General features: G+C 39.4%; 2 protein-coding genes across 3 annotated transcripts in view; one reads left to right on the forward strand and one right to left on the reverse strand.

Annotated features, from left to right (window-relative positions):
- The first annotated feature begins 31 nt into the window (after positions 1–31).
- Positions 32–8,789, forward strand: Cdc26 (cell division cycle 26). Of its 2 annotated transcripts, none has more exons than XM_015492181.2 (4): positions 32–179; positions 1,820–1,929; positions 2,487–2,619; positions 8,355–8,789. In XM_015492181.2, exons 3-4 carry the CDS (start codon positions 2,539–2,541, stop codon positions 8,529–8,531), a joined length of 258 nt encoding a protein of 85 aa, XP_015347667.1. In that variant the 5' UTR covers positions 32–179; positions 1,820–1,929; positions 2,487–2,538; the 3' UTR covers positions 8,532–8,789. The 2 variants fall into 2 exon arrangements, with proteins under 2 accessions (XP_015347667.1, XP_015347668.1); XM_015492182.2 differs by lacking the exon at positions 32–179 and adding an exon at positions 220–546.
- A 2,393-nt stretch (positions 8,790–11,182) lies between these two features.
- Positions 11,183–25,349, reverse strand: part of Slc31a1 (solute carrier family 31 member 1) — a 33,392-nt gene continuing 19,225 nt past the window's right edge. The window contains exons 2-5 of the mRNA XM_015492185.2: positions 18,383–18,544; positions 17,655–17,727; positions 15,600–15,768; positions 11,183–14,441 (exon numbers count right to left, since the gene is read on the reverse strand). Of these exons, the coding sequence (XP_015347671.1) occupies positions 14,240–14,441; positions 15,600–15,768; positions 17,655–17,727; positions 18,383–18,508 (570 nt within the window). The 5' untranslated portion in view covers positions 18,509–18,544 and the 3' untranslated portion in view covers positions 11,183–14,239. The remainder of the gene's footprint in view (positions 14,442–15,599; positions 15,769–17,654; positions 17,728–18,382; positions 18,545–25,349) is intronic.

A 25,349-nucleotide genomic window follows, 5' to 3' on the forward strand; every position in this document is an offset into this window, starting at 1 on the left:
AAGATTCTGGCCGAATGGGAAGGGGGCGTGACCGTAGAGCCTCCAAGGAAAGCTCGCGGAAGACGAGGTTCTCCGTGAAGAGAGGTGCAGAGCAGGCTGGGAAGTGTAGTTCTGCGGACTCCGCACCAGATTCGTGGTGGGAGACGAGGTTCCGGGAAGGGGCCGAAGCTTGGAAAGAGGTAAGTGCGCGGAGTCGCGCGGTTCCGGGCTGAACTCTGGAGTTTATCTAGGTGCCCGGGCTTATCTGAGGCTTTCGGTGGTCTCTGAGCCCAGGAGCATGTTGCCATGGAAACCCGCTCTTGAGTGCTTGAGTGCAACTTTGCAGCTGCGGGAGGAGGGATGTCGGGAAGTCCTCCCCGGAGCTCCTCGGACGGAGCTGGGCGAATTCGCGGTGGATTTGGGCCGCAGCGAGATAAAGCTGGAAGGGCCCTCTAGCGCCGGAGTAAAATAAAGACGTGGCGGAGGAGCTTCGGCCTGATTTTGTTGTTGGTTTTGTTTTGTTGTGTTCAGCCTGTTCTTTGTGTCGGATAGAGAATGAGATGATGGGTAAGAAGGCTTCAGGTAAACTGCGTGCAGCTCTCTGTACGGCCCAGTGCCCCGCTGCTGCTGGGGCGCCAGGGATGAACGACACAAGGTTTTTATCCCTGTATGGGGCGTGGGGGGCAGTCTCAAAATGCTCCTGTTCGAGGAACTGGACAAACTCCCTCCCCAACCCTACTCCCTGGAATAGTTATAAAAATAATAGCTTTTAATTTTTTGAGCGCTTTGCTAAGTGCCAATTTATGTTCGAGAAGCTTATAGTGCATTACGTCAATTAACTTACACGACGGAGTATAGACAGAAACTAAGATCCAGTGAGAAATGGCGCTAATCGTTCAGGGTAGGTAACGTCGTGGGATGGGAACCTCGGCCTTCGCGAGGACAGCCTGCACTTTAACTATTACTCTATACTGCCGCCTCGTGGCAAGGTTTCACTCCCCCTCCCCAACCCCCAGCTGTTTTTTGTTTTTTTTTCCTCTAAGCATCCCTTCCCCATCTCCTTTGGGCTTTGGCTTCCCCTACCTTTTCTTTATTTTGAAATATGGTAGAAGACAGTATCTGATTTAGTACAGAATAATTTGAAAAGTCGTGTCAGTGTTTTGTGTTGATGATATCACCTGTAACTGTCCAGAGCCTCATGGGAGGAGGAAATGTTTCTTCCTTTGTATACTTCACAGTCCCTTGTTTCATCCTAGATACATCTAATAGAAATTTATATCTGTACGTACTTTAATAAGACTGCCATTTACATCATTGTCATTTAATGATCACTATATTGACCTATGTATATAATGAACAGCTTGCTTCCACTTCTGTGTCTGTAAAATTGGGATGATTTTGCCAGCTTCACAGAGTTTTTGTGTTAAATAGGAACTTAAAGAATGGGGAAGCAAAAGCCTAGCACAGAGCTCAAGAAAAATTCATTTCCCTTTCTCTATTTGTATCCTTCATTTTATTCAAACATTTATCCATAGTTTCAGTAGATGTTAATCTCAACTAGGGGAGTATTTTGTTTTTTTTTTCAAAAAATGGTGTTTGTTAACACAGGTATTGTCTCATGAAGTGCCCTCTCAAGCCTCTATGTGCACTTTCTCTCTACCTGCCCTTCAGAAATCAGCCAGAACATCATTTCCTGCAAGATACCTCACCTAATGTCCCTGTGCACCACATGTACCCTGGCCTGCCTTGTGTGCTGGTGTGATGCTGATGAATTACTGTCATCAGATTTCTCATTATACCCTGTTGCAATTTCGTGTTTTCTTATCTGTTTTCCTCACAGATTGCGACTGTGCCTTTCAAGTCTGTAGCTGGAGCACAGGAAGAGTTTGTTTAATGAATGACTTATCCATTTAAGATTTCCTTAGATTCTGAGGATAATCTTGTGAATTGGTGAGTTTACGTTTCTGTGAGATTTGGCAAACTGACTTTTGTATCACAATCTCTGATGATTCTCATGTAGAGCAGATTAAATTTAATGGTTTATTCACTCTGCCCCTAAGGATACCCAATTAGGATGTCCTAGTTACCTTTGTCTATTTATTTATTTGAGATGGGGTCTCGCTATGTTCCTCAGGCTAGCTTTGAACTCCTGGGCTCAACTAGTTCTGAGTAACCGGAGCAACAGGTATATGCCACCATACTGCTCCTAAATGTGACTGGAGCACTAGATTCAAGTGATTGCTACCAAGAATTCTCTATCATAGGCAGCTTGTTTGCTGTTGTAAGTTCTTTCAGAAAGAGTGTTTTGGAATTATAGGGTTGTAGATCTTCATGTAATAAAAATGGTATAATTAGATACCTGAAGAATTTATAAGTCTACGTGTAAATCAAAATGAGTTTTTAAAATACCTCCACTCACCTTAGTGTGCATGCTTACAAATTGATTTTATACTTGTAGCTGAGACTTATCACCTGCAGTTTTCCTTCCTCTCTGCCATTTTGAACAGAGTTGAAAATAGTTCAGTAGTTCATTGGGTCTGTCTTAGTGTTGATCTCAGTATGCTGCGAAGGAAACCAACACGCCTGGAACTGAAGCTTGATGACATTGAAGAGTTTGAGAGCATTCGGAAGGACTTGGAGGTAAGAATACAACTTTCAAACCCTTAGGAAATACTTAAAACAGTAACTAACTTCTGAACCTCAGACTCTTATACTTATTTGAAGTCTATTTGAATGATTTGTGGACATCTTAAATTTAATGTGACTGCTGTAACAAAGTACTACAAACTGGGTGGCCTGAAATCAGAAATTTGTTCTTTGCAGTTCTATTGGCCACAGATCTGAAGTCAGTATGATTGGGCTGAAATCAAGGAAGGTGTCGGCAGGACCATGCTCCCTCTAGAGGCTGTAGGGAGAATCACTGTCTTGGCTCTTCTGTTTTCTGGAGGCTGCTGGTGTTCCTCCATTGTGGCCACCTCACTCCATTCTTGTATCCCTGGCACATTTCCCACTTCTTTTCTGTTTGTGAAGTCTCCCTCTGCCTCCCTTAATAAGCATATATGTAATTACTTTTAGGGTTCACTTGGATACTCCATCTCAAGTTCGTAAATTTAATCATATCTGCAGAGATTTATTTATTTATTTTCAGATAAGATAAAATTTGTAGGTTCTAGGAATCAGGGACTGATAGCCTTGGAGGTCATTATTCATTCAGCCTACTGAGCTTAACATGTTAAAAAGAAAAAAAAAGACAAAACTCGATTTCTCTATCAAACCAGTCATCCCATTGCGTGTCTGTCCAGTTGCTGAGGCCAGAAACTGAGTGCTCATTTTTGAGTCCTTCTTTTCCCTCATTCTTTTTTTTTTTTTTTTAAGTTGTAGTTGGACACAATACCTTTATTTTATTTATTTTTACGTGATGCTGAGATCGAACCCAGGGCCTCACACGTGCTAGGCGAGCGCTCTACCACTGAGCCACAACACCAGCCCTCCCTCATTCTTTAAATTCAATCTGTCTGTAAATTATCTGATTCTAGACATCTAGAATCTACCTTTTCATCTCTGCAGTTACAACCCAATAACCATCTCTCCCTGTACAATTTTAGAAGATAGCTAGCTTTATTTTTCTTTTTCTTTAGGACTGGGGATTGAGTCTAGGGTCTTGTGCATGCTGGGTAAGCTCTCTACCACTGAGCTGCATTCACAACCCTTTTTAGTTTATTTTGAGACAGTCTCACTAAGTTGCTCTGACTGTCCTTAAACTTGCAATCCTCCTGCCTCAGCCTCCTGAGTAGCTGGGATTATAGGCATGTGGCACCACACCCAGATTTTTAATAGCTTTCTAAATGGTCTTTCTACTCCCATTTTTTTCTAATCCATTTTTTTATCAGGTATCTAGAATAATCTTTAATTTTCTTTTCAGGATGTGCCTTTCTTTGTTTTAAAACTCCCAGTGGTTTCCTGCATTTGGAATAAAATCTGAATTCTTTCTTGTGGGCCTGTAAGGTTCTGTACATTGTAGTTCCTCTCCAGTTTCATCTCTTGCCTTGTTTCTCTATATCCTAAACACAATGGCTTCTTGCATCTTTTTTGAATATTTCAAACAATCGATCCTTTCCATGGCCTTGGCATATATTAGTTCCTTTGCCTGGAGTGCTCCCTTTCTTCCAGTCCTAGTCTGTTTCCCCCACTTGGTCCGAGAGGCCTCATCTGACCCTACCTAAGTCAGCTATATCCTTCTTGTCCCTACTACCTTCATCTCATTTGGGTCTCAAGAAGCACCATACTTTTTTTCATAGCAAATCTTATAATTTGCAATTATTGTTTATTATAAAATTATTTCATATTCGAAATCTTGATTGAAGAAATCATGCCTATCTTCTTCATCATTGTGTTCCCAGCATCTAGCATATAGGAGGAACTTAATATGTATTTTTAAATGTGATTTTGCCAAACAGTATTTGATGTCTACTAATAAAACTTAAATTCTTCATTGGCTTTCAGGACAGAGTCATAATTCTTTAGTGTGGCATGTGAGGCCCTTTGTGACTGGGTCTTTATTTATCTCTCTACTTTATCTTCCACTGCCAGGTTATCTTTAACTTGAATCTCAGTGCCTGTACACACTGGGTTCTCTTTGCCTGAAATGCCCTTGTCCTTTGTCAGGCTAATTCCTTCTCATCTTTTGACTCAGCTCATTCCAGTCCCCAGCTGGGTTAAGTTCAGCCTTCTCCCTTGGTACTGATCTCTCTTATAGGTACTATCACTCTTCATTGTAATTGTCTGCTTTTCTGTTTTCTCCACTGTTGGCTGTATACCTGTTGAAGGCAAGAATTAGTATATTCATCTCTGTAATTGTTCCCAAAAGAGGGCTTATTTCAAGTCTATTTTCATTTGCTGTCCTATTAGATATTTTGCATTATGTGGCAGGGGATGTTATCATTTCCATGTATCCATGAACATGGTTGACCTTACTGTATATTGTTTACATTTCATTTTTTTAAAAATTAAAAAAAAAATAAATGACAGAGGAATGCATTACGATTCTTATTACATGTATACAGCACAATTTTTCATATCTCTGGTTGTATATAAAGTATGTTGACACCAATTCATGTCTTCATACATGTACTTTGGATGATGATGTCTATCACATACCACCATCCTTGCTAATCCCCTGTCCCTTCCCTTTCTCTCCCACCCCTCTGCCATATCTAGAATTAATCTATTCCTCCCATGCTCCCCATCCCTACCCCACTATGAGTCAGCCTCCTTATATCAGAGAAAACATTCGGCATTTGTTTTTTTGGGATTGGCTAACTTCATTTAGCATTATCTTCTCCAATGCCATCCATTTACCTGCAAATGTCATGATTTTATTCTCTTTTATTTTATTCTCTTTTATTGCTGAGTAAAATTCCATTGTGTATATATGCCACATTTTTTTTTAAATCCATTCATCCACTGAAGGCATCTAGATTGGTTCCACAGTTTAGCTATTGTGAATTGTATACAATTTCATATTAAGACTAGTATCAGGTTTCTTTTCCCCTTTCTTCATCCCAGCAAATTTAGTGTTCTCCAGATATCATCTTGTTTTTTTTTTCTTTTTAAGAATTTATATTGATAGTGTATTATTGGAGGTAAATTTTAAGAACGGTATAAAATTCAGTTGTAATGAATCTCATAAAATGCTAACATATGAACTTTGACTTTGCAGAGTCAGCTCACCATTGAGTTAATCTTCCTCTAAAGGCAATTATCTAGTAGGTTTGACCTGTTTTAGAGCAACTTAAAAAGGAGGGACAATTTTGCCCTAAACGAAAATGAAACCAATAGAAAACTGGTATTTTACTTTTTACTGAAATTAAGTTTGATTACACTAGCATGACTCTAGATTCTGGAAGATTAGTGTTCATGTTAGGAAAAGGAAAGTTTAGATATTGGAGTATTTCAGATCTGGGATTTTCGGATTAGGGATGATCAACCTGTATAATTTATGTGAATATTCCAAAATTTGGAAACCTCCGAATTCCAAAACTCTTTAAGACCCAAACATTTTAGATTAGTAATATTCAATCCCTATGTTATCTGATTCATTGTAATACTTTGATATTGGCAGCTAAGTGCTCACAGTTCATCAGCAGGGGGCATATAGTGGTGGTCAATCTAGGGATTTGAGCAGTTGAGCTGCTCTCCTAATAAGGAACTCCAATTAAACCTCTTTTTTTCTGCTTTAGAGAAAGTTATCATCATCTAATATCATCTTTGCAGTTAGGTGGTGGTACTTTGGGCATAATTGTTAGTCTCTTTTTGAAAATGATCAAACTTAAGACATCCTTTATGAATCCTTAGTCACTTGTGGTTTCAGAGCCAAACCTTTTTCTGAAAACAGGATGAAGCCTGGCTTCTTTCTCTTCGTCCTATATTGAACTTGAGTCGAAAGAGTCAAGTCTCATCTCAAAATGGCAGTAAAACTGCCACCTGATTGCCCCAAGGCCAGGATGCTGATTGCTGCTGCCCCTGAAGAGGGAAGGGACACGATCCAAAGGAACCAGAGCAGTTGAAAAAATTGTTGGTGGTCTAAGCTTTCTTTCAGAGTACAGATGATAATTTGAGAACATTTGGAGAAATGAGGCATACTCACAGATTGTACTGGTAATGAGATGTCCCCAAATAAAATGTTCCAAGAGTTTTGGTTTTGTGACTTCCCCTTGTGTTAAAAAGGTGGATGAGGGGCTGGGGTTGTAGCTCAGTGGTAGAGCGTTGTTTAGCACACACGTGAGGCACCGAGTTTAATTCTCAGCACTACATAAAAATGAATAAATAAAATAAAAGGTATTGTGTCCATCTACAACTAAGAAAATTAAAAAAAAAAAAGTGGATTAAGAGATGTGTGTATGACCATACAAGGCTCATGTATATGAAGCAGAACCAAAGACTATTTCTAGAGAGGATTCTGTGAGCCTGGTAGAAGTTGTTCAGGAATACTACACTATTAGTGAACATAATTGTAAAGTGAAAAAGGCCCTTTCTAAACAAGAGATTCATTCTGCTGAATCACAAAGATATCAGGGATGCAGATCTAGCAACTTTTTGGGCCATGGAAGAAACTTTGGAGGTGGTGGAAGTACTTTTGACTATGGCGGAAACTTTGGTGGAAGAAGAGATTATGATGGTGGAGGTGGTGGCAGCAAGAGGGAGTCATGGAGGATGTCGTGGTGGCTATCACCGAGTTGGAGGTGGTCCTGGTTATATTAGTAGAGAAGGCTGTGGAGATACGAAACCCAGGTAGCAGATGTGGTAGATATACGATGGTTACAGTGGAGGAAGTTTTGGAAGTGGTAACTATGGTGGGTGATGGGAACTCTAATGATTTTGGAAATTATAGTGGAAAAATTATGGACCTACAAAAGGGGACAATTTTGGTGGAAGAAGCTCCCTAAGCAAGTCCCTATGGTGCTGGATATGGTAGCAGAGGGTTCTGAACACAGCAGAAAGGGCTGCAGTTCTTAGGAGAGAAAGGGAGAATTGTCAGGAATGCTACAAATTAGTTGGAGACAGTTGTCCCAAATGCATTAGAGAAACTGTAAAAATCTGTCACAGAAAGAATAATGGCCCATAGTCAGACAGGTCACTGCAGTTTAAACAGGAACCCCTTGTTCAGGACTGTCAGACCACAGTAGCATCAAGAGCAGCTGTTCAATAATGCAGGGTAGGGTCAGTTCCACATACACTAAGGTCTTGTATCTGTTGCAGCTTTTTTTCCCCCTTTCATTACATCATCCATTTTGCCCTGTAAGTTGTGGAGTGGTACCAGGAATTAAAAAAAAATAAAAAATAAATCAAAACAAAGCCCCCAAACAGACTTTTGTTAAGCATAAAACTTTCTAGACTTGTAGCCTCATGGAGTCAGTCAGGCTGTAGATTTTTGATGGTTGTTTTACTGTCCTATTATTTTTCCGTGCATTGTCTTGAATAGTGCATTTGCTGAAACACCCTTTGGTCCCCCTCACTGCTCTCATGTTTTCCAGGTGCAGCTTCCTGCTCCGAACCTCCTCCACCACACCCCCAACTCTTCCACCCTGGAGTATGGCAGTGTGGGCCTCCCTCTGTCATAGCCCTGATCTCCCTATGTAGTCATAGTCTGTTTGCTGTGACATGACATCCTGGAGAGAAAGAGTTCTGTCTTTTATCACTGCATGCCAATATCTCTCTTGTACCCATAACTATCTTAAACTTAGGATTTTGGTTTTTTTCTTCATTAGTCCTGAACCCTGTCCTTTAACCCAGCCCATCTAGTACATGATAAGTGCTACATACACATTTGGTTAATTTAAAAAATGTTTTAAATCCTAAAAATTTTATGCTTGCAGACCCGTAAGAAACAGAAGGAAGATGTGGATGTTGTAGGAGGCAGTGATGGAGAAGGAGCCATGGGGCTCAGCAGTGACCCCAAGAGCCGGGAACAAATGATTAATGAACGAATTGGTTATAAACCCCAACCCAAGCCCAGCAATCGCTCATCTCAATTTGGAAATTTTGAATTTTAGAGATGGATTCGTTTGCATGCCAGAGCCCTGGAATGGAATGAAATGATGGCAGAAGTACAATCAGATTTAGAGAATTGAGTGCTTGCAGTCAAGCAGAATGTTTTATCTCCTGTAGAAAGAAATCACTTCTGCGTGAAATTACTGATGTTTGACTTTCACTCTAAGCTAGAATCCGAACTCTGGTTTGTTTCTGGAAAATTTGACTCTATAAAACTTATCTGATTTTTGTTTTTAAAAATAAATATATTTTTGGAAAAACATGAGACATCCTTGATGAAGCATAGTGGCACTGCTAAACCCTGGGTTTTAAAAGGTAATTGCTGCTGGGTGTGATTGTGCAGATCTATAATCCCTGTGACTTGGGAGTCTGAGGCAGGAGAATTGCAAATTTGAGGCCTGTCTGGGACACTTAATTAACAATCCCTAGTATGGGAAAAAAAATTATCCTTTCAGTCTTTACTTAGAGACCCAGAGTACACAATCTTCTGGTTGATCTGTCACTTTGTTTTTACTCTTTTATTTAACAAGGATTGAATGCCTACAATGTGCCAATCAAAAAAGACCCCTGAGGCTGGGGTCGTAGCTCAGCAGCAGAGCGCTTGCCTAGCATGCATGAGGCACTGGGTTTGATCCTCAGCACAACATAAAAATAAACAAAATAAAGGCATTCTGTCCATTTACAACTAAAAAACAAACCAAAAAGACCCCTGCCCTCACAGAGATTAGATTTGTGTGTCAACTGAACAAGCTGTAGGTGCCAGATCTGTTTATAGCATGGCTTTGCAACTGGTTTGGGTGCAACTTTGGGAGGACAGGCAATGGAGCAAAACATGAGGGATTCTCCTTGGAGTGTTACTGTTATTCCAATTTTTCTTCCTTTCTCAACTTGCCTAAGAATTTTTCCAGTGGGAACCCATCCAAGAGCAGCTCAGAGGGTAATTTCAAATCGAGCCCTAATTTCAACATTAAATTCAATGGCAGGGAACCATTAATTCCAAAGGTATTAACCACCTTTGGAATCATCAGTTGTAAAGATAATTGATGGGTTTTACCCAGCCTTTTGGGGATAGTTTAAGTCTGAGTAACATTAATATAGGATATGCTGGGGTAGAATGAGATAGTTTCCATTTTTACTCCAGACATCCTTACAAAACCTTTGTTCTTCCAGTTTTATGTAGGACTCACCAGTTCTGTTACCTTACTGTCTTAAAAACAATAGTGAAACCCCAAGAGTCAGGCTGCAGATAGGGAAATCAAGTTATATTCTATCGAAGCCTGTAAAGGCCTTATGGAAGGGAGAAAATCACCAACCAAACCAACCAACCAACCAAGCAAAAAAACCCCACAAATAAATAGAAAGAGGAAGGAACAAGACTCTGCCTTCGTCTTTGTCATTATGACTTTCCAGCATGAATTGGCACAGAAGCATGAAAACATTGTGGTTCCTATCTTCCCGATCTCTACTAATAGCCAGCAGCAGATGCTTCATGCAGATTACTTTACTAATTTTAACTCCTATGAAGAGGGTACTTTATTCTATCACAGGAGGTGAAACTACAGCTCAGCAATTAAGTGGTAGGGCTGAGATCTGATTACAGGCGGTCTGCCTTCTGAACCCATGCTTCTAGACATCTTTGCTACTTTGCCTTCTTAGTCTTCCTCAGTTCAGTCTAAGAAAGGGGGGATAATTGGATAGAATGAGAGATTGCTTTTTTCAGGTCTCATGGAATTTCCACACCATTTTATAAACAATGAGATAATTACTACATTAGTAATTAGGGCTTATTGCAACTGTAAATCTTTTAGCACAACTGAAATCACATGCATCAATTCTGTCTTAGGAGCTATTCAGTTCTGGAATCCCCAAATTGAGGAAGTTGGTCAGGTACTTAGAAAGAGATACTAACCTGATCCAGAAGAGAGAACCTTTCTTTTTCTTGAAAACTGATGGAACAATATAATCAGTCGATAACAAAAGACATACTATGCCTTGGATGCCTGTTTAGTGTGGAGTACCTTAATCATATTGCTCCTAATGTAATGAGATGCTATTATTGCCTTCCTCTAAATAAGAAAACTAAGGTTTACCCATTGTTAGAATAATTTTTCCTAAAGTCACCTTGTTAGTAAGTGGTGGAGGCTGAACTCAAACCCATTGACTCCAAAGTGCATGCTCATATTACGTTAAAGGAAGATAGTAGGCGTGGTACTGAAGGGTAAGATGCCCACTGGGGGCCAGCAGGAATTGGAAATAACAGCAACATTCTGGTGTTTCTAAAGGGATAGACAAGGTCAATGCTTATAACAAGTTTGGTAATAAACTTTGGAAATAGCTCAGAGCCTCCTGTCTGATGGCATAAACACAGCAAAGGGATTATGAGGTGACAAAAATTAACTTTTAAATGCAGAAATCTTCGTGTACTGGAAGACCTACAGCTTCATGAAGACCACTTCTTTCCTGCAAAGGGTCAGGTAGATCTTGTGACATGTAGTAGCTTGTGGGAGGACAGTGAGATGAAAATGATGGGATCATGCCATCTGAGAGACTCTGACATCTTAAAAACCAATGGTAATGGCCAAGCTCTGTGCAGACTGTAAAGAAAAGGACCAGCTTCTGATAATCATCCTGGATAGGAAGACATGCACAGAAGTAAAATAAAATCAAAATATTTATTTTGTTCTTTTGCACATGACATGTTAAAACATCCCTACTACAGCAATACTGCTCTCCAGGAGCTTACAATCTAAGACAGTCAACATGAATTGTAGACCCAATGATTAAGGCATTATATCAAATGCAAACTTTGTATCTTTAGATATATCTTCTGAAGAAGCAGCTGGAGGGGCAGGATGAAAATTAAATGACATGAACATGTACCCCCTGCCTCACCCCTAGCTCTTTAAAAGGAACCCCTTGTGACAGGAACCTACGTACCCACAGACTGAAAGGGAATTCTGGGCAACCCTAAATAGCAGTAGTGAAGAGACTCTTAATTTCTTTTCTCCTGGTGGACAAGTGGATTCCTTATTTGTAGGAGTTGAGTGTTCCTCTATCAGACTGGAGCAGCACCTACAATTTTATAACTCTGGGGAGGGTAATAGGTAGCCCTTTACCCAGTCTTAAGAGAAATTCTAGTTGCTTCTTGAAGCCTACTTAGGTTTCTACAGGTTTATAAATACCAACTTCTGACTGGTATTTATATTCACGGTGTAGCGATGCCCACTACACCAGGATAGCCGGGGAGATTTAACCCACTAGACTATGTGGGAGAAAAGACAAAGACAGGGAAGAGGAGAGCAGAGTAATAACGGTCAAAGAAATGGGGGTACAGTCTTCCAGATATGAACAGGGAAGGAGGAAAAGAGAAGTTTAGATCCCAAAAGTCAAAGATATCAGGAAGTAAATTCTGAGTGAACAGGGATACAGAAGTGAACACCACTGAGACAAAGCTAGAGTGATGGAATTTAAGCTTTAACTTTTTTCACCTTCCCTAGCTTTATCCTTTGGCAACCTAGTCTGAGGATCTCTAAAATTCAGTCTTTTTAGGAGATTTTCTCTACCCTGAACACCGAAGACCTGTCGCAAACTGAGGTTTCTCTTGGTGAATTTAAAATTCAAAGTACTTTGTCTTAACTGGCCTTGATTTTTTTTTTGGTTTGGCCTTGATTTTTCTCACTTACTGATAAGATCTTGTTTTTGGAAGTTTATAGTTTATAGTAGCTCATGTTGGTCACTACTGGGCATTGATTCTTACATATTCCTCAGGTTTTATCATCCCTTGGCTTCTGACACAACAAGAAGCTTTTACACCTTAATGCTGGGCTCCTGTCATTCACGGCTCTTGCCTACAAGTATCAGCACTACAAGGGGATGAAATGAGAGGAAAGCACAAAGCTCTAAATGCTGCGGCTTGGATTTTAACCTAAATCCAGTAGGCCATAACCCTCTTGGTTCAAAGCCATAGAAGTACACATTCCTCACTCTCCAATATTTAACTGGCAGCCACAGAGAAAGTACAAACTTCAAAACCACAACACAGGTCTATGAGATAGCTGCTTTTTTTTTTTTTTTGGTCTTCTCTGCCCTGAGGCACAGCAGGCTCTAGCACCAAGAAGGGCAGGATTTAACAGACCAGCACAGGAAGAATCACTTTAAAGAGGTAGTTTGGGAAGAAGACTGCAATACAGACTAAGACTGAACAGAATAAAAATCCAATATGATTCTTCATTGTGAAAAGAGGTTTGGGCCACCTGTGATCTAATTCAGTCCCCAAGAGTAATAAAGATGGTCACATAGACAATGCGGATCTGCCCTGCAGGGGCATGGATGGTGGAGGATGAGGAAGATCTGGCCATCAGCAGACCACACCCTAAGTCTCTCCAAAGAGAAAATGGGGCTTTTGCCCTCCTGGCCCATGCCTATCTGATTTACACCACAGATCAAAGGTCTCTCTCAGCCTTCAAACTACTTCCAAGAAACCACAGATCTTAAAAATAAGGATGAGTGACTTCATACATGCTGATAAAAGTACTTTGGCTATAGTCCTTCACACCTGTGCACACACAGCAGGAGCTGAAAAAAACGTTTGTGGAATGATAAAGTATTGACTAGCAGCTTCACTATGTGAGGTATGCTCAGACATAGCATCTACAACCAGCAATTCAAATTTTCATGCCCAGGGAGCCCCTCTCCTCCCCAGGTGACACTTCCTCAGTTTAAAGCAGAGATTCTCAAAGTGTAACCCTCTGGACCATCAGCAGGAATATCACCTGGGAACTTAGAAATGCCAATTTGGGGGCTCTGGGGTTAAGGCCCACAACTAATGTCTTACCAAGCCCACCAGGTGATTCTAAGATGCATGCTAAAGGTTGAAAATCACTGGTTTAGATGCAGACACATGAAAATAATGGGAAAAAAGAATTCAAACTCTTTTACTAAATTCAGCTTGGAAAAACCAAAGTACCAAGTCCAAGTAAAATGCCAATGGTTTTATTTAAAAATATCTATATCTATTTTCTCTAATTGATTGTCTTTTTTATTTTTAAACTGACAAGCTCCTTCAAATCAAAATGTTAAGTGGGAACACATGTTGATGAGTTCACAGCCCAAGAATACACATTCTGCAAGCTCTAGGCCTGTTTTAGTCTCAAAACACCTCAAAAGCTACAAAGATTTTGTGCCACACACCACACCTAGAGAAGGCACAATGTCGTTCTCACCCACTGAGTCCAAAGACTGAAGCTTACTTTCTAATATGATGTTTGAGTCCTGGGTTTAGTTGGGCAAGAATCTCCCTCAGCTACCATTGCTGGCTGAAGTTAATCCCGATCCATCACTGACCCAGAAAAAAATCCCACCAAATTCACATATTGTCTGTTAAAGAAAACCCAGAAGATTAAGAAAGGACACAGATGAACAAGTCATCCACTAGAAAGCTACCTGGATTAGACAAGGATCTAGGGTGATGAGGGGGGAGAGGACAGCTTATGGGAGGCTTCTCAAAAGGAATGAGAATCTCAGCTTATTAGAAAAAAACAGTTTGGGAAATCACCATTTTATCTTGGAGACTGTAAACTAGACCTCTATTCAGCAGGTGTGTGTGTTTGTGTAAAGAGGAGCAAGAGGGATGATTGTAGCAGGAACCACGTCTTCCAGTATTGAACCTCTTTCCACTGCAATCGATAAGGCCACACCATGGATTCTGATGTTAATGGCAATGCTCTGTGATGTCCACTACCACTGCCTTCTTCCAGCTGAAGAGAAAGTATCCTGTTCCAGCCCCTGCTGCTACTGCAATGCAGAGGTACCCATTGTAGGTCATGAAGATGAGCATGAGGAAGTAGCTGATGACCACCTGGATGACATGCAGCACTGTCTGCAGGAGGTGAGGGAAGCTCAGCATCTGCTGCCTGGGGATAAAGAAGGACACATGATCGTCTCACAGGAGTTCTGCAATCAGGAGAAACGGGGAGCAATTGTGCCCATGAGCTCAGCCTCACAGCCACCCTGGCAATTCACGGTGCTTGTGTGTGAGCTTGTTGCTCACTGACACCTGAAATGAAACACCATAGGGCTGCCAGGTTTATAAGCAGTGGTCAGATAGGTTATGAGTCAGAAGGAGGTACCCTTTTGGGAGGGGTGTAAAGGAGGAGAAGTAATCTTGGTTTCTCTCTCCCTTGGATCCTAACCCACTCTCCCACACTTATTTGCCTGAATATTTTTAAACTTTGTTTTTCTTTTCTTTTTGTGGTATTGGGGATTGAACTCAAGGCCTCACCCAGGCTAGTAAGTGCTCTACCACTCAGCTACATTCCCAGCCCCTTTGCCTGAATAATTTGGGGGTCTCCAACTTTGCAAAGTTCACACTTTACAAAAATGAATCAGAAGTGAAAGTTGGGTGGGATAGTTAGAAATCAGGAACAGGAGACCTGACAACTCGCACTCTGTATCACCTCAGGTACCATACCTTTTTGGGCCTCAATAAGCTCATCAGTGCAACAAAAATAAATAATATTGTTGCCTGAAAGTAGGATGTTGGTCTATAGAATTTCATAAGGTCCAATCTAGTTTTAAGATCTACATTTCTAAAAAGAAATCTGAATCTCAAAAAGCATTTCCTGATATCTAGAGAAAACTAAAAGTCATCCAAATACTTTCTTAGAACAGACATAAAACTCCTATATGGTAAACAAAATGAAGATAGAACTGGCTTGAGAGAAAGGAATCATTTGTATTCTGCCATTCTTTTATACCCTCACCTAAAATTCCTAACTTGTTCATTATTATTTTGGCAAATATTTAAAAATACAGATTTTACTGACTTTCCAAAATGACCAATACTTACAACTCAGAACAAATATGTGTTTGCAGGAAAGTTTCTATTACTCCTGCTTTGACCCATTGTAACCTACAACCCCTAACCTCCCAAAGCCAGTTTTGATCAAGGTTCCATAGAATCACTATCTCAGGTCGGAGGCCGATAAGATACTGCTAACAAACTAGCTGCTTTGCTGCCCAACTAAATTATATCTCTAGAACTTCCATCTGGATTTGTTCAATATTCTTACCCAACAGTTTTGTGTGTCTCCATAAGAATGGTTCCATTTGGTCCTGGGACAGGCATGGAATTGTAGCGAATGCTGACTTGTGACTTGCGCAGCAGACTCTCCCGGGCTATCTTGAGTCCTTCATAGAACATTGCTAGTAAAAACACTGCCACAAAAGCTCCAGCCATTTCTAAGCGGGGAAAGAAAAGATGGTGGTACTTTCAAACCTGTCCAAATCATTAGCCAGTGTGCTGTCCAGCTAGAGAGACAGCAGAGAACAAGTACTGCAACTCTTGGCTTTATCAACGTTTCGTTTTTATATTGTTACCTCTTTACCTGCTTAGATAGGAGAGCAGCTGTCATTAATGAAAACCATGGCTTCTGGTGGAGAATACTCTTTCTCTCATGCTGGGGCTTGAACCTAGAGACTTGTGCAAGCTAACATTGTAATCTATCCAAGTTACATACCAAATTTACATTTTTTTCTTTCCAGAGAGGCTCTTGCTGTTTTGCCTAGACCCATCTCAAATGCCTGGGCTCAAGTGATCCTTTTGCCTCAGCCTCCTAAATAGCCGGGACTACAGATATGCACCCCTGTGTTAGGCTTACTTTCTGATCAAGATACAAAAAGTCGTCTGAACAATAACCCTTTGTTCTGGCTGCTGGGTGTTATTAAGTCAGCTCTGTTACATTGAGACATTGTAGAATATCGAAAAGGGGAATAAAATAATTGTTTTTGAGTAGGGCCTTCTTAAGCTGTCTAGTCTGGTCTTGAACTCCTGGGCTCAAATGATCTGCCTCAGCCTCCTGTTAACAACCTATTTTTTTTTTTTTTTTTTTAGAGAGAGAGAGAGAGAGAGAGAGAGAGAGAGAATTTTTTTTTTTAATATTTATTTTTTAGTTTTCGGCGGACACAACATCTTTGTTTGTATGCGGTGCTGAAGATTGAACCCGGGCCGCACGCATGCCAGGCAAGCGTGCTACCGCTTGAGCCACATCCCCAGCCCAACAACCTATTTTTAAATGCTGACTATTTCTTCTTCTTCTTCTTCTTTTTCCCTGTTACTAAGGGTTGAACTCAGGGGCATCCTACCCCTGAAGTCCATCCCTAATCTTCTTACCCAACAGTTTTGTGTGTCTCCATAAGATGGCTTACTCACCTCCTTTTTTTTTTTTTTTAATCGTAAAATAGGGACTCTCTAAGTTGTCAAGACTGTCCTTGAATTTGTGATCCTCCTCCTGCCTCAGCCTCCCAAATAACTGGGATTAGAGGCATATGCCACTGAGTTCTGCAGACTACATTTCTTGAATAGGCATTTCAATGCTGTGTTCATACTGTGAAGTTCTGATAATGACATTAATGTATCACCCTAATAATTTAACACAATACCTGAACTAATACAATAGCCCATTTCCCCAAAACAGATTGTGTAGATTATATATCTGGTACCTAAAGCAGTCCAACTGACTATTGAGCTTTAGCATTTTTAATTTAAAGCATACTAATGCAACATGATAGACATGAAAGGTGGGTTATCACTCCTAAACTGGATATGACTCTAAGAATTGGAAAAGATGTTGTCCACAGTTTGGTACACTAGAAACAGTGCTAGCCTAGGCAGTTCTAAGAAGGTCTGGGTCCTTGTCTTAGCTCTGACATGCTAACTCTATGTGATCTTGGGCAAGCCATTTCACTATTTGAGGCTTAATGTATCTGTGAAATACATTTAACCTAGGGTTATTTTGTGCTATTTGAACTTGGTCTTAGGTCCAGTTCCAATAACTTATCAAACAAGGAAACACTCTGGAAAAGGATGAAAGGAAATGAATTGCAAAAGGTTCCTATCTGGTATCTAAATTATTTTTCAGAGTTACAAAACATACACATTAATGAAGGGAGGTTTACCAGAGGATCAAAATAAGTACTACTTTTAGGGGATAGGAAATATGGTAGTTATATGACATAACCATACTGATTCAGTAGTTTGGACAGAAAGAGGTGCTGAGTTTCCAAATTCTCTGTCACCATCTCTCATGTGACTGTCACCTTTAAACACTACCTGCTGGCTTACTCACCTCCAGCTGTATTGATCACCAAACCGGAAAACAACAGTTTCACATTCTTAAAGCCAAAGTAGAAGGTCATAGGCTGCCAGAAAACCAAAGTAAATTCATTAGAAATGATTGACGATCCTAAATGAAAATGCCAAAGAGGCTTAGCATATTTAAAAGTGACAGGTTTGGGTGAGAGTTAAGAAATGACATCCATGGAAGTGGGAGGCCTTCTCCCTCACATTAGCATTAATGCCATAGGCCTTGAGCAGGGGCACTCCCTGTGCCCTCCCCAGCACCTGGGGTCTGTTTCTCTTTCTACACAAAGCAGGAAGCCCAGAAATTGGGGCTGGGGTGGAGCTCAGTGGTGGAGCTCTTGCCTCGCATGTGTGAGGCAATGGGTTTGATCCTTAGCACCACACAAAAAATAAAATAAAGGTATTGTGTCCATTAAAAAAAAAAAAAAAAGATGAAAGCTTAAAAAAAAAAAAAAAAAAGCCCAGAACTTAATCCAGAAGAGGGTGAATTTCAAAAGAAGGGACTAGAGAAGAAAGAGTCCCTAGAAATATTTTTTTCTGGTGTAACTCTGTATTTGCCACATTTAGGCAAATCATTTGACATGTTTGGGGATCAGCATTAGCGCTTCTTCATCCGTTAGCTGATCTTTAAAGATAATAACCTTCCAGTACTAAAATCCCACTACTTCTAGAGCTGAGCGGGGGAGGGCCTGGGCTGCCTCTTCGGGCACTTACCATCATCATCATGTTGCCGTCTCCTCCGCCATGGGAGTGCGAAGCTGAGGTCGGGTGATGGTGAGATGGTGGCATGGTGCTACTGTGGTTTGTATGGTTCATCCCCATATGATGGGAATGGTCCATTTTTCCAGGAAAAGTTGAAAGTTGGCAGAAGAGTCACTTAAGAGAAAGAATTATTTTTGCTTAAGTATACAGAAATATTGTTTCTTGATACTTTGTCTATATAGAATATCATGCAATGAATGAACACTTTCCTAGCATCTTTACTCAGAATTATTTTCATAATCTACAGATGGAGAGTTCAAATAACTTGAACTATAACATAACACATTTGGAGATGGTAGCAGAAAGATCTGTACCTGTGGCTTAAGACACGCAATCCTTATTCTGCAGAGTTGTTTCTTTTTTTCTAATTAAAAAAAATTTATTGGTGCATTATAATTGTACATGATAGTGAGATTCACTATGCCATATTCCATGCACGTAATACAATTTGATCAGTCTTATTCCCCAGTACACAGTTGTTTTTTTAAAAGACATATTTAATATGTATTCAAACTTAAATATGAGATAAGGAGAAGAAAAGCAGCTTCTTTGGCAGGAAACAGATAATTTGTACTAATGTACAAAAGGATGCCATTAATTAAATTTAATTACCTTAAGGCTTTCTAATCATAAATGTCAGTAGATAAAAAAGCTAATACTTTGGATAAGTCACCTAAGTGGAATGGCCTGTGTTTAATCAGGATATTCTATTTTCACTTATAGGAAACCAGGCTTCAGCTAATTTAAATTTGAAGAAAGGTCTGTTGCTGCCCTAGGCAAGCAGTGTGCTCAGACCCAAGACACATTTTCCATCCCATCAGGACATTAGAGTTAAGAACATGAAAAACAAGGTATAAATTGGATATTCTCTATTGAATTAAGTCTAGACACTGCATATTCAGGCTTGTATTTTTATTACCGTTTAATGCTTTACTGAAAAGTCAACTTGGAACAAGGCAGGGGACTGGGAAGTTGGGATGTGTGTAGAGAGGCTGGTCTTGGTAGAATCTCTAGATGTGTCCCTCAACTCCAATTTGTGGAAAAAAGAGTGGGCTTTAGAAATTCCAACCAGGTATTCATATCCATTAGCTGAAGTTTGCTTCTCATTATCTATTCAGACTATTTATTGAAATATTTATCGAGTTCCTATCATAGGCTGAACTCTCAGCTATGTGCTAATAATTCAACAGTAAATAAAACAAACATGGTAACCGATAAGGAAATAAACAATGAAGTAAATAAACAATTTCAGGGTATGATTAGTACTATGGAGGATATAAACAGGGCAATATTATAACATTACCAAGAGGTAGAGAAAAGATATGCCTTAGGTAGGAGAGTTATTCAGGGAGCTGCGTGTGTGTAACTCAAAAACACAAATATTCAGCCATCTATTTTCCCCTCTTCAATTTCTATCCCATGATTCTATCTCAGCAGCCTTAAGAAACAGGTTTGTTTATTTCAGAAAAGGACAATGCAGAGCCTCTGTCAGGCATAATCAAATTCTGCTCTGAATTTTAAAAACTTTCATGCCAGACACTAAATTATCTTATAATTAGACAGCTTGACAGTCTTATCCTTTTAATACCTTTGTCATAAAAGGACAGGATTGGAGGTACAAAGAGATATTTAATAGGGTCTTTGTCCATCAGAGGTTTTTTTTTGGTACTGGGGATTGAGCCCAGGGCCTTATGCATGCTTGGCAAGTGCTCTACACTGAGCTACACCCCCAGCCCCACAAAGATTTTATAGTAAACACTAAATAAAAGGATACACAGAAAGCATGCACAAAGTGTCAATGACTGGACAATCAATAAGTGGGCAGCAGTTTCTTGACAGGAAATTATGGTGGGATGGGCTGGGGATGTGGCTCAAGCGGTAGCGCGCTCGCCTGGCATGCGTGCGGCCCGGGTTCGATCCTCAGCACCACATACAAACAAAGATGTTGTGCCCGCCGATAACTAAAAAAAAAATAAATAAATATTAAAAAAAAAAAAAAAGGAAGAAATTATGGTGGGATGAAGAGATTTCTGGTGTCTGAGCGATTATAAATTATGGTTTATATAGGGAGCCATGTGTGTCTAATTCCAATACACAAATATTCAACATCTATTTTCTCTTCTTTGACTCATAACCTGTGAAGTCAGAATGAAAAGACTTTTGCCAGCCAGAATGACTGCAAACCCATCCCCTCTAAAGAGACCAAAACAGAAGTCACAAATTTTGTTCTCTTCCAATGAAGAGTCTGGAAAATGATGATAACATTAAAGAACCATGAAGATAATTTCATTCCATATTATCAACATTGAATCATGGCCATGAAGAAGCAGTTAACATTTGCTGAGTGCTTCTGTACTAGAAGACTTGAGGGAGATACAGAAATGAACCAGACATAGTCTCTCCTCAAGGAGTCTCTCTCTCTCTCTCTTTTTTTTTTTTTTTGTAATCAAGTTTCAGCATTTTTTTTTTGTAGTTGTAGATGGACAGAATGCCTTTATTTTATTTATTTTTATGTGGTGCTAAGGATTGAACCCAGTGCCTCACACGTTATGCAAGTGCTCTGCCCCTGAGGTGCAGCCCCAGCCCTTCTCAAGGAGTTTCAAGGGTGAAATCTAAAAGGTAAACTGAACTGCCACAATATTCATTTGGGATATAAGATGACATTTAAAAGACTGTTAAAAAAGCAAGAATGTAGCACCACAAACTACTTAAGAGATGGATCCTTGATTTCCTTGTGAACTTTTACAGCATTCTTCCTATTAACAATTTTTGAAGACTGACAGGTTCCATTTGTTCAGGTTCTCATTACCAATTAGAGAAATCTGTTCCTCTATACTACGTTCTCAAATATCTTCAGACATATCAATGACCCAGGAATTCATGTTTAAATATCAAAAAACCTTGCAAATCTGTTTTGAAGTATCAGTTGTACGATACATTGTACATTCTAGGAAATACAGCAGGCTAAGGCTATAGCAAGGTTGGTAGAGTGCTTGTGTTGCATGTACAAGGCCCTGGGTTCAATCCCCAGCACCACAAAAAAAAAAAAAAAAAAAAAAAAAAAAGAGCAGGAATAGAATCTACTTGCTTTCATTGTGTAGAGCCTTTTTTTTTTTTTCTTTTGTGGTGCTGGGGATTGAACCCAGGGCCTTGTGCATGCACCTCTGTAATGGAATCCTATGTAAGGTTTACCCAGTGGTATATGAATAAGGGATATAAATCTGGTGGAAATTAACATATGAACATACACTGTAGGCTCAAAATGAAGCCAAACCTGGTAAGTTCTTATGGTCACTAAAAGCCTTACACTGGGCTGGGGTTAGAGTTCAGTGGTAGAGCAATCCCTAGCTGCAACAATAAAAAATCTTATTCTAGGAAAATCCCATGGACATATGTCAAACCTAAATGATACCAAAAGAGGAGAAATTTACAAATTAATTATTAAGGAATAATAAATAAAAGCAAAATTTTCTCTACCTGTTTGATGTGATATGCCTTTTGATTTTAGAAAACCCACCTTCTAAAACACACCAAACTCATTCTCTAATTAAAACAGAAATTCTGTGTATAGGAAGTAAGCTTGAATTGTTGGTTTTCATCTATTTCCTTTGATAGCTTTACTCTAAGATGACCCAGCCCAGCTTCTTTCATAATAAAAATGAGTCCTGAAGAATAAGTCAAAGTCAGGGGACACAGTAATACTGTTTGCTCTCTCAATCTGTAATCTGAAGAGAATGGTTTAACTTTATGGTAATCATGAGCTGTGCTGTTCTGGCTTTGATTTATTTGAGTTTTTCTGAACTAAACAGCTAATCTTACTTGTTCTCTGTGAACTGTTTTCTCTTTTAGTTCTATCCTCACCATTTCTAAGAACTGAGTTCAAGGTCCCCAAAGTAGTTGAACTTCACTTTTATGGAATCAGGGTTCTTGATTATAAAGCAATTACAAGTAAAGGAACTTGTAAAAGAATAACGAGTGATAGGTAGAACCTCAACAAATTCTTCGTAAAACAGTTTTTATTGATCCATTGAATTTGTTATTTTTTTTAAGGCAATCTATGCATATATGCTAGTTCCAGGCTAAAACCTCCACCATTAATTTTTCCTCTAATCCTTACTCTATCATTTCATCAAGTTTACAAATTATTTGTAAAGAAGTCTAGCAAAAAAACTGAATAGATAATTCAGGGATAAAACTGAAAACCAATTTAAAATTGTTAACTTTCAATCTATAATAAAATCTACCTAAAACTTTTTTTTTTTTAGTTATACATGGGCACAATATCTTTATTTTGTTTATTTATTTTTATGTGGTGCTGAGGATCGAACCCAGGGTCTCACCCATGAGAGGTGAGTGCTCTACCATTGAGCCACAACCCCAGCCCCTACCTAAAACTTTTTATTTACCAAATTGAGCTTATAGCTCGATGAAAGACTAAAAATATTATACTTTCATTTACATTTTTGCCAGTTCAGGTGTACTAGTCTTTCTTAATGGAAATCAAAAGAATGTGAATCTAGAACAGATTTTGAATGAGAGAACTTTATGCAACAAGAAAATGTCGGTAAAAGAAGTTGGAAAGTCCACCGATTGTTTTACCTCAGAAAGTTATTAGTCTTTCTGGAGCTGGTTTCCAGACTGTTGACCTTGAAGCAGGGATGCTGGGAGTATTAAATGAGATGACATACATAAAGCGTCCAGCACAGTCCCTGGAAAATGGTAGCTATTATCATTTTGCGATCTTTTACCAGGGCATAAAAGACCCTGAATAGGAAAAATCCAGTAAGTGAACTTTGTAGGAGAAGAAATTAATGAACTTCTATTAGTCTCTCTCCTATAAAGTACTCTAGCAAAGACCATTTTCAAGTTCTTTTTTAGCCTATCTTGACTCCTAAAGACCATGAAGTGGCTATCAACAGGCATATGAATAGTTCTTAAGAGCTCCTTTTTCAAACATAGAACACTTCTAGGATCTTTAAAGCAAGGATAAATGATCTAGGAATTGACTATTTTTTTTTTTCTAAAGAGAGAGAGAGAGAGAATTTTTAATATTTATTTTTTAGTTTTCGGCAGACACAACATCTTTGTTTGTATGTGGTGCTGAGGATCGAACCTGGGCCGTACGCATGCCAGGCGAGTGCGCTACCACTTGAGCCACATCCCCAGCCCCTAGGAATTGACTATTAAAAAAAAAAAAAGCCAGGCGCAGCTGAGCACCTCTGTAATCCCAGGAGCTGGAAAAGCTGAGGCAGGTGGATTGCAAGTTCAAAGCCAGCCTCAGCAAAAGGGTGACACTTAGTGACTCAATCAATTTTATCTCTAAATAAAATACAAAAAGGGCTGGGGATGTGGCTCAGGGGTTATATGCCCCTGAGTTCAATCCCCAGATCCCCCCCAAAACAAAACAAAACAAAACAACCAAACAAACAATCAAGCACAAATTCACATTGAGCTGAATTTACATAGAATAATTCAGAAATCTTTCTTAGGAAGGTTTTACACTGTTTCGTTTCTAGGGAACATTTATCTTCAGTTAGGTACTTGAAGTTGGCTGTATGCCATTGTTTCTGCTGCCCCGAGTACTATTAGATTTGGGACACTGCACATGCTATTGAATGTCAGTCAGCTCTGCATTTCTGTTTCCTTCTTTCCCTCATTTAATAAATATGGTGCAGTATTTAAACAAATAGCTTTCAAAACTTCCTTGTATTCAAAGGATTATTAAAAAAAGAAGTTTCCCCTATTCCTGCCCCATCTTGCCTAAAAAAGACTCATTACAATGCTTGAGAGATAGACTTCTGCAAAATCTAAACTATCCAGCAAAATAAACATGAATTTATGGTCAGAAGTTAGGAAGTTGGCAAGAAGGCTAAATTCTGACGGCCATTTTGTGTCTTAGCATAGGCATTGTTTCTCACAGATTTAGTCTAAGATTCAAATTCTCATATTTTCCTGGTATTGCACAATGATGGACGAGAAACAATAATCCGTAGGGACCATGGAGATTAGGCTCCATGAAAAGACTATGCATAAGTGGCTGTATATTTGCCACATGGTCCCCCTTCCCTTGCTGAGACAGATGTAATCAGGAACCGCAGACAATTCTTCGGGAGACTGCCTACACTCTTTCCTGAATTCCACGATAAGGGAGATAAGAAAGAAGGTTTTAATTTTTAAAACGATTAGGTTCATGTTCCTTTTAAGATTTGTAAAAACATAATCCAAAGAGAAATCTTTCTAGTTGTTTTTCTGCTTTCTATAGCCATTACTTATGATTGGTGGCTTACAAGCCTTTGGTAAACACAGATATGGGAAATTCAAGGTCAATGCCATTACATTATCATAAACAAGGATTCAGGCTTAGGGACTATGTCCACATGATCTAGCAACAAGTTTAATTGGACTATTTCTGCTTTTTAATTACTTGTATGGGATCAGTAGATATTCTGAGAAATGGTCTGGCTTTATTCAAGAAGCTTTCAAAACTTCCTTATATTCAGGAGTCTAATTCTTTCCCAGTCTACCTCTGAGGGTAGACTATAGGTGAATCTTCCTATAGGTGAATTTTAAAATTCTCTTGATGGCTTTATGAAGTCCACCTTTCAGTTGTCCTTTGACAAAAAGGGCAGTGAAGGAGATGTAGGAATAAAGGAGACACCTTAATATAATTCAGTATTAAAAAGCATAGTTATTTATCTATATTTGGCATTCTAAGCAATATGCTAGAGTTGTTTGTAAACAATGTCAGAGTTCTTAGCAAGTGGTAGGGAGAAATACACTTTGATGAATTTACAGAAAAAAGACCCGTCTTGAAGGGTAGGATGTCATCATTCCCCCTGGGCCCTGGCCTCATGTTCCTACGCTAAACTAACTTGCAGAAATGTGTTTGTAATTGTATGGATATGACCATAGAACCCTC

This window comes from Marmota marmota, unplaced genomic scaffold (assembly GCF_001458135.2).
Source record: "Marmota marmota marmota unplaced genomic scaffold, marMar, whole genome shotgun sequence".
Lineage (NCBI taxonomy): Eukaryota > Metazoa > Chordata > Mammalia > Rodentia > Sciuridae > Marmota > Marmota marmota.

Bases quoted from the DNA above. Each gene is read 5' to 3' on its own strand.
- Cdc26 (XM_015492181.2), top strand. From the start codon at position 2,539: ATGCTGCGAAGGAAACCAACACGCCTGGAACTGAAGCTTGATGACATT. The intron at 2,620-8,354 runs GTAAGAATACAA...TTATGCTTGCAG, and splicing joins GCATTCGGAAGGACTTGGAG to ACCCGTAAGAAACAGAAGGA.